This window comes from Poecilia reticulata, linkage group LG5 (genome assembly GCF_000633615.1).
Source record: "Poecilia reticulata strain Guanapo linkage group LG5, Guppy_female_1.0+MT, whole genome shotgun sequence".
Classification (NCBI taxonomy): Eukaryota; Metazoa; Chordata; class Actinopteri; order Cyprinodontiformes; family Poeciliidae; genus Poecilia; species Poecilia reticulata.
Genome location: NC_024335.1, coordinates 17,969,859 through 17,978,949, shown reverse-complemented (window position 1 = coordinate 17,978,949; position 9,091 = coordinate 17,969,859). Strand labels below are relative to the sequence as shown.

General features: G+C 39.5%; 1 protein-coding gene and 1 long non-coding RNA gene across 12 annotated transcripts in view; both read left to right on the top strand.

Annotated features, from left to right (window-relative positions):
- Positions 1–3,600: 3,600 nt before the first annotated feature.
- On the top strand, positions 3,601–4,045 carry LOC108166284 (uncharacterized). The gene is made up of 2 exons (XR_001776600.1): positions 3,601–3,662; positions 3,809–4,045. It is a non-coding gene; the product is annotated as an uncharacterized LOC108166284 (long non-coding RNA).
- A 3,570-nt stretch (positions 4,046–7,615) lies between these two features.
- The window catches only part of cast (calpastatin), a 43,455-nt gene continuing 41,979 nt past the window's right edge, over positions 7,616–9,091 (top strand). For 2 of the 11 annotated variants that reach the window (XM_017304667.1, XM_008409453.2), the window contains exon 1: positions 7,618–7,729. In XM_017304667.1, the coding sequence (XP_017160156.1) occupies positions 7,682–7,729 (48 nt within the window). In that variant the 5' untranslated portion in view covers positions 7,618–7,681. Of the gene's footprint in view, positions 7,730–8,149; positions 8,305–8,884; positions 8,972–9,091 lie in introns of those variants that run through there. The other 9 variants (XM_008409440.2, XM_008409444.2, XM_008409446.2 and 6 more) reach the window with 9 other exon arrangements.

Below are 9,091 nucleotides of genomic sequence, written 5' to 3'. Positions count from 1 at the left end.
TGAGTAAAACAAAAACAAATGTACACACCTGTTATAAAGATGCCTAGTTGCTTTCCAGAAAAAGTTCAGGAGTGTCTGGATGCAGCTGTTGAGGAGAGAAAACAAAATAACCATATAAGGAGAAAGAAATATAAACACCAAAACATGCAAGTCTTCCAATAATTAAATCAATTAGTTTTTTTTTGTTTTTTTTTTACAATAAAATGAAATCATTTGTTCTGACAACAAATTTAGAACAGTAATATTTATATAGTTTTTAAGCTACAATAACTGATGAGTTTACAAGCAGGCATTTCAGTAAAAACTCCCAATTGGAAGAATTTTTTTTGCAAACGTCACTTTTATTTACTCTCAGTGATGTTTGTTCCAATTTCAGAAATAGGAAAACTAACTATCTGTATGTACAATCCACTGACTTACAATTTATATGAGGCAAGAAGCTTCTCACCCATTGTAACAGTTTATCAACCTAACCTAGAGGTGTGGCCAAGTCACTGTGTTGTAAGTCTCAAGTCTCTGTCCTCAAGTCCGAGTCAAGTCTCAAGTCAAGACAGGCAAAAGTCGAGTCAAGTCTCAAGTCAGGAACCTTTAATTTCAAGTCATTTCGAGTCGTTTTTATTTTATTTTTTTTAATATAATTTGCAATTATACATACAATTCAAATAATAGACCATTTGTTCTTTTTAAAATCTATTTATCTCAAATGATAGAACATGTGCAGCTGAACACAAAGTATAAAAAACATTTTTAAATTGGACCTCTGTTAAACTTGATATTCAATAAAAAAAAAAGTTTAAAAAAAATGAAATAAGTATATATGAAGTTATCACAAGTAAACTCAGGAAGGTCTGGTGCATTTATTTTTCTGCTTTTATTTCTAAGTATGTTAGTTTCAGTCCTCCGTAAATATGGGCCAGATATTCTAAACACAACATTTATTTTGGGACAGTCACTGCATTTGGCCTGTTTTAACAAATAAACCACATGAAAAAATCAAAATCATTGCAAATAAAGTGGAGTGGTTTTGAATTTGGATGTGATGGTAAAATAAATATGTCAGACGAAGTGGGTTAAATCTACAGACAATTTCACATCTCAATATTGATAAAAACATGTTGTGTGAATCAAGCTGGTCAGAATCACTAAACACAAAATAATGAGCTCATTATTTTATGTCTCACTCAGTTAACTATCCTACTTAGTGTTATATTCAGGGTCAGTGAGATTGTACAATTTTCATTTTTACAAACATTTTTGAAAGATGACCCAAAAAAAAAAAAAACCGGGATTTTTTTGTTTTTCCAGCAAAGCTACTTGGAAATGGGTTCTGTGCGACATGTGACAGTCAGTCAGTGCATTAAGTCAAAAACAGTTGACTTAATGCACTGACTGCAGTAAACAATATATTGTCAATATAATGTCCCAACGTAGATGTCTTCAAATACACCAACCATCCTTAGATGATACTAGACCCGGCTCATCATCATGATGGGACAGAGAGACTCTGTTCCCTGAGTTCAGGTCCAGAATCTGCTTTCTGTTCTGGAGCCCCGCTCACTATCCGCCGGCTTCCTGAGCTAATAACACGGTGCACATTATTTGTGGAGGCATTTGAAGGACCGGATTTATGGTAAATCATCACCAATTTAACCCGGAGTACACATGCTAACACGAAGTTAGCTAAAGTCAACTATCTTACAGCAAAACGATCTTTGTGAGGCTTCAAATGCCGGACAAAGTTGTACGTCGTGGCATCTCCATCCGATATTCTCTTCTTGCATGTTTTACAAGTTGCAGTTCGTTTTTTATTCGAAAGTTCATAACCTACGTAGCCAAAAGAAATTACTCGCATATTCGAGCGGTTATTTCGTCTTTCGTTCCCTGAGCTCTGTGGCGTCGCCGAGTTTTTTAAAATGTCCAAATCCTGTTAATTTGACTGGTTGTGCTGCAGCTACGCACACATATATACATACATAAGGAGAGAGGAAAAACAGGGACGGTCTGCGCATATTGATACGGAATGAGTGAAATTAATTAATGACGCCACTTTATAAATAATGTGTTTTAAATTTTAAGACTTTGAGTAAAAAATATAAAGTCTTTTCAAGTTAACAGCTTCAAGTCGAGTTAAGTCCCAAATCAATGGCATGAAAGTCAAAGTCAAGTCCGAGTCTTTGAGCATTTTTTCAAGTCAAGTCTCAAGTCGTGATTTTACGACTCGAATCCAAGTCATGTGACTCGAGTCCCCACCTCTGACCTAACCTAATCTCAACATGCCTGATTAGAGCACCGAACATGCAACAAATTTAAGGCTGACTGAAACACGAGCCGTCGCCACCCCAGTCTTACCGTCGTCACCTGGTCTAACGGTTTCCCTCCGCCCCCACATTACATTCGTCTGTCCCCTGGTCTAACAGCTGCTCCCGCTCCCCCCGCCCACATGCTCCCCACCACCACCTAACTATCCCCCACTCCAGGCTACATTTCCCATATTCTAAAACCCCAACTTGACAAGGAAAGTATATTTACCGAAGTTAAATGGCCACCAGCTTTTATGTTAACAACCGGGACATCAAATCATGTTTAGCATATAAGACAACTGCAGCTTGATATTTTTAAAAAGCAGGATTGAGACATAAGTAGCATGACGCCATGAACGGTTAGCTTTCACGCGCCCAGTTAAGTTTGACTTGAAAAAATGGCCGGTACTTTGAATTCGGTAAAATACATGAATAGTAATACAGCAGTCACCGCGTTTTACTTTTATAATACACAAGCAAACACAGCATTGTAAAAAATAATATATACCTTTTTTGTAAAAAAAAAAAAAAAAGACTGCAAAATAGTTTGCAATTATAGACTGTGCCGGGAGTCTCACGAAGTCAACTACAAATATTTCAAAACATTATTTACAGAAAAGAATGTGTTTTTATTTATTTTACTTTGCCAGTGAGGTGGCAGAAAGGTAACTCCATCTTTTAATCCAACCGAAGTCCAAAAGATATATGTTCCAGGATCCGGTTAGCGAGCTTGAAATGTCGTCTGACCAGTTTTCGCACTTCGCGAAGGTTCTTGTTCCCATGATGCAATGCGTAAAATGGACAATACAGTACAAATACCTGTAAAACTAAAAACGAAAAAATTCCTTCAAATTTCTACTGTACATTTACCCGTTTTTTTTTTGTTTTTTTTTACAGTGCCTTTCTACTGAAGCAAACCGAAAAGTTTTGAACAGTACAACTATGTCAAGTAATGACAGTCTTGTGTATAGTTAGTATATTGCAGCTGTCGTATGCAGAAAAAAAAATTGAGCTGACAATATCTTGGATGAGTTTAGGAATATTGTTTACCGTGGAAAAGTCTTGACCAGATACATTATTCATATATAACTTTTAATGTCAAGACATCTTTTCATTTATGTAGCTACAATTAAATGCATTTAAAAAACGCATTTAAAAACTAATTGATGAAGTTATTTTAGGATTACAATCACACAATGTAACTTCACTGTCTTTTATATGTTACACTAATTGAATCTTTTGAGAAAATTGGTTTGAACAAATTTAAGTAAATACAACCTATTTTTCTTTCTATTTTCAATCCCCACAAGGACCAGCGGGTCCCCACAACGTCGTATGTGCCAGAAAAATGGTCCCCACAAGGTATTACAAACAAATGCACACACACACACATGCACACGCGCGCGCGCACACACACACACACACACACACACACACACACACACACACACACACATCAGGCGACTCCGGAGGTCAAGCTCTGCGTCTCAAACTAATTATTTTTCCAGGTGCACCGAATCGCCTCGCGAAAGGAAGCTTTTAGTCGCAGGGTGACGCAAGTGAAGACGTGGAAGGAGGAGAGCTGACTCAGCGCATGCTCCCTGCTCGTCTCCTGCATTGTTGACTGTCAATGCAACTCAAATCATTTTCTTAGATTGTTTTATTTTAACATCATGCAAGACGCCGTCGTAAAATATAGAACAATCATGCCATGGACAAGGAAATAAATACACAGAGTAGCCACACTTTTCAGATTCATATTGTGTAGCAAGTGTGTGTTGGTTTATCACACAAAATCTCAAGTTAGTCATAAATGAGGACTTGAGCGATGTCCGTTTCAACTGTGTTTCAAATGACAAAAACAGTAAAGGACTAGCAGAGGGACTGGACTGGAATATTTGCCAGTGTTTGATTAACTTTATTTAACATTGCACATGGAAGTAAAAATAAATAAATAAATTTGTGGTCTATCAGGAACTTGTGGCAGGCAAAAGACTGTGTCGTTCATCTGTGACCTCGTGCAACCGTAGCCACACAATTTAAACTGGAATCAAACACAAAGGTTCAGGATCTGCTCCAGTTGTTCGTGTGACGAAAGTTTTCAGGCAGCCTTCCACAAATGTCATCTGATATCACCTCACGGTGTAAAATGTCATCCTGGGGTCAGATAGATCTACTTCGTATTGACAGTGACGCATCGAGGATTGATCTGAGCGGAGGTCTGAACGCTTATCGGGCGGCACGACTTTTTGAAATCACTTTGTACTGTGTGTTTTTGGACAGCACCAGCTGCTGCCCTTTTAACAGCGCAATGTAACTGGTCTTCAATAGATGTGGGAGGGTTATTTTTTTGTTAAACTATGTGTGACAGTGACTGGCAGGACTCCTCCTGCCAACCTCTGACCTGACAATAATGTTTTAAATATTAGAGAACTGTAACCTCAGACTTTAAAGCTCCTAATGAACTGTTGGTGTCTAAAAGCGACTGCCTCTTGAACACAGTCCTGGCTGGATCCTCAAGCCTATCGACAATTAGGGCTGATAAGACTGTGAATCATTTGTGGTCCTTCCAAAAATAAGCGATACAGGACATTCTGTTAAAGCTTGAGGCATTATTGCTACATGTGAAACTGTTTTTTGTGCATACTTGTCGGAGGTCCAGGTCAGCCAGCTCAATGGTGTTTTGTTCAAGACTACCAGGCCGTGAATTCAATTCAAGCTCCAACTGTATACATCCAAATACTGCAGTGTCCCAAATTCCACCTGGTGTCAAAGTTTTCTTTGAGAGTCTTACAGTCTCTAAGGCTGCACTGAAAAACAGTTTAGAGTCTCTCACCCTGTGTGATGGGACTGCACCGTTTCAGTATGTTGATGAAATCCTCATTTGAGGCCAAGCTGCTGCTCGGTGCACAAAAGACATTGAAACATTTACATGCTTTTGGACACAAAGTTAGTTTGTCAAATTTGCAATTTGTGCAGGAAAGTGTTACATTTTTAGGTCTTTTTATCACTGCTGATGGATACTTTGTCCTCACAGCGTGTTTCCTGGGGTTCAAAATATTCCCAAGCCCACCACTGAGAAACAACGTTTGCCATCATATTGCAGAAATTCAATTCCCAGTTACTCTGAGGACCCCTAATCATTTAACAAAGACCTGGGAGAACTGCGCATCTGCTGAGCTCATCATACAAACTACTTCTTAGTGCAACGCTGGTAAAAAAAAAAAAACCATGTTAAAGGGTTAATAGAGGAGCAATGTGATGACTTCCTGAAGGCGGAGTGTCAGAAGAGCAGGAGTTTTTAATAGAGGCCCAATTTCAATCCGTAAAGGTACTAAGTTAAAATTATTTTAAGTTATGTTTGATACATACAGCATTTTCATAACAACTGAAAGTAACATAGTTACTGGATTGTGCTATGAAATGGCACTATGTGCCTGGAAGATCCATAATATGGCCCCTTTAAATACTACTAACATGCAGTGCGTTCAGTGGGTAGCATTGATGTCTCACGGCTAAATGAATCTAGATTCAAATGTCATCTGGCAAATGATGACCTAAAATTCAGCTTCCCAGAAAAGAGAGACTGCACAAGACCAAGATATTTCATAAATAAGTGTCAGAATGTATGTATACGTTTGGCCTAGAAAATCATGGAGACGATGATCGACTCAACACTCACTGACACCCTCTACAGGAAGGAGAGGATATGGTTATTTCTGAATGACAGTGTTTTAGAAAAAGGTGTCTAAGCCACAGGAATAATATAGATTGTAGTATAAAGTTTAGCTATAGATTCACAAGGTGAGGACTGTGGCAGGAGTCAGAGTTGCAAACAACAACAGACAGACATGTCCAGGAAACGAGCTGCATTGTTCAGATCTGCTCCTGAAACAGAGATAATGTTATAAAAGCGTCTTAGATTCGTTTCTAATTCACTGCTCAGTTGTCCAAAGTTTTGTTTTCTGGTGAAATCATTTTTTTCTTTTCATTTGGAGATCAACATCCAAAAATTTAGAGGAAGAGTAGAGACATAGCTTCTAGATGAATGATCAAACTTTTTTTCCCCCTCTTTTCTATGCATCAGGAAGAAACACAAAACTAGATTTCACAAATCCACCACTTAATAGTCAATGCATAATCCAATCAATAGATTAAAAATGTGTATGAATAAATTAAAACTTTACATCAATTCTAAAATCTAACTAAACACTTTACATCCTTTAGTTGTTGTAAGGGGCATGGATATTTGACTTCATGCTGCTGTTTTCCTGCTGGATGGTGAACGTGCAATTAAATGTGGGGGCCATGTCATCTGCTGAGGGAGGTCGACTTTGTCTCATCGGGTCCAAACTCAGCTGCCAGGATAATGTGAATCACCTCAAGCTGCCCTCTGCTGACCAGCTTTAAAGAGACGCTGATTTCCTTTCCCAGCAGGAGGACAGCTCTACCAAAAGTACCAATATCTGCTTTTATCTCTGCAGTATCACTGGTGAGTAAACTCAAAAGGAAGATGAGAGACATCAGAGGCAACAATGAAATTTAAAGCAAACTGAGTCAATGAGCCTGGTTCAAAATATTAATGCAATAAATTTTAACCAATAACCAAAACATCACAGAAATGCAGGTGTCACTTTGCTGGTGTTTCTGCTGGTGGGCTCCACTTCAAGTCGGCACAGGCTATAAAGTCTCCTAAGGGCCTCATTAAATTTTAGAGCAGCCGCTCAAAAGCCAGATGCCATTTTCAGAAGCCTCGGCTAGGACAGTTTCAATTTTGCTCAGCAGGGGGCAGCATTGTGCTTTGGGAACGTCTCGGATTACTGATCGGAAATAATGCCATCAACTGGTGAGTCAACTTTTCCATTTACTGTGTGTGTGCGTGTGTGCGTGTGTGTGTGTGTGGCGGGGGCGGGGGGAGTATCCCGTCTAAAGAAAGCCCAACCAGCTATAAAACAATAATTTGTTTTATTTTTACTAGAATACGGCCCGAAATACACAGTTCAAATAGTTTATATTCTTCATTTAATCAATCATTTGAACAAGTTTTCATTTATTTGACCAATTTTCAACCAAATATCTGACAGGATTCAACAAAAAGGTCGCAGTTAGCGTCACAGACATGCCTGATAAGGTAAACCGAAAACAAGACCCTGCAAGCTGCAAAACTGTCACACACGCAAACGCACACACGCACCATCATGCTGAATCATTTTTGGGTTTGCCATCTTCTGTAAGCATTCCTAAAACCCTCATTGTCCAACCYCCCCCCCCCCCTCCAGCGGGAGGGGCAGCTATGGGTCCGAACTCACACAGTGATTTCCGAAAGACAAGTCGGGTCGCAAAGGGAGCTGGAGAAGGTTTATCCATCCTGGTCTGCAAAGATGCCACATAAGAGGAGAAGCCACGGCCATCAGAAAAACACCAAGGAGGTACGTTGGATCTTTGCTTTCATTACAAGCACTCATAAACTCATAAAGAGCCAAACAATGCAACCTGCACAATGACAGACAGGACTGTTTTTTGGCACTTTTGGACCTGATTCATCCTCTGCACCAGATACGAGTGACTGAATATTTCAAAGCTACTAACAACCAGCTTGCTTTCTCTCCACTTAGAGGCATGATGACTAAGGCTTCTGGAACGCTAATGATAACCAGTAAGACGTTTGTTTTTCATTTTTGCGTTTCCAAAAAAAAAAAAAAAAAAAAAAGCAAATGTGTTCGCTGGGTGGAGTAGGCCAGTAAAATGCTGCAAACAGGTCGCTGCGTGTGGCTTAAGGAGCCCGAAATTCCTTCGAAAGTTGTGAAACTCTCTGCATCCATTGAGTCAGAGAAAGGAAGTGTTGCAGAGCAGACAGTGTGCGACAAGGTGCAGTCTGCAGGGAGTGGCACGTCTTTAGGGGAGGCATGACATAAAGCAGGATTTGTTTCTGAGAGCGCAGGAAAAGAAGTGCAGACTTCAGCTTTGGTCCCTCATGGCGTACGCTGCGTACTGGATGAGTCTTGTAAGTACACCAGCGTTGCTCTCAGACTGTCTCTTTCTCTTTCCCCCCTCCTCCCCCCGCTCCCCTGGCAACACCGCATTTAAAGGCAGTAAATTTTAATTAATAATTGGCACTCCTTTTGGTAGCGGCGCTTTAATGCAGAAAGCCCAGCAAGTCTGAAAACGTCTCGGTTCTGCTTTGAAACTTGACTCAAACTATATGCAGTGTTGTAGCAGCTTTATCCTGTCACCAAACATTATTTATACAGGAAGGCGTGTGGCTATTTGAACTGAGATAACTTTATGAACAGGGGATGTTTTTTTATTACATAGCATACCTACTGAAGTTATGCAGTTAAGCATAATCTGACATATTTTAAATTAATACTAATGTCTTTTTTTATTTTTATTTGGCATTTTGTTATGTGTCCACAAAGCAAAGTAGCATGAGTAACCCATTGAAACAATAGGTTGAAATGGCTGCATCCTGTTCACTGGTTCCACCGAATTCAGATTGAACAATAATAATCATTCTGCCTCCAAAACGTTTGTTCTCATAATAACAAGCTGGTGTGTGTGTGTATGTGTGTGTGTGTTTATAGCAAGGAAGAGCAGCCGCTCCTCGTCTTGAAGTCCATCATAATAGCAAATCTTCATTGTATTCCTCTGCAGTGTCTCATTATGGCAAGGTACTGATTTCACCTCCTTCTCTTGTCTCTCTCTCTCTCACACACACACACACACACACACACACACACACACACACACACACACACACACACACACACACACACACACACACACACACA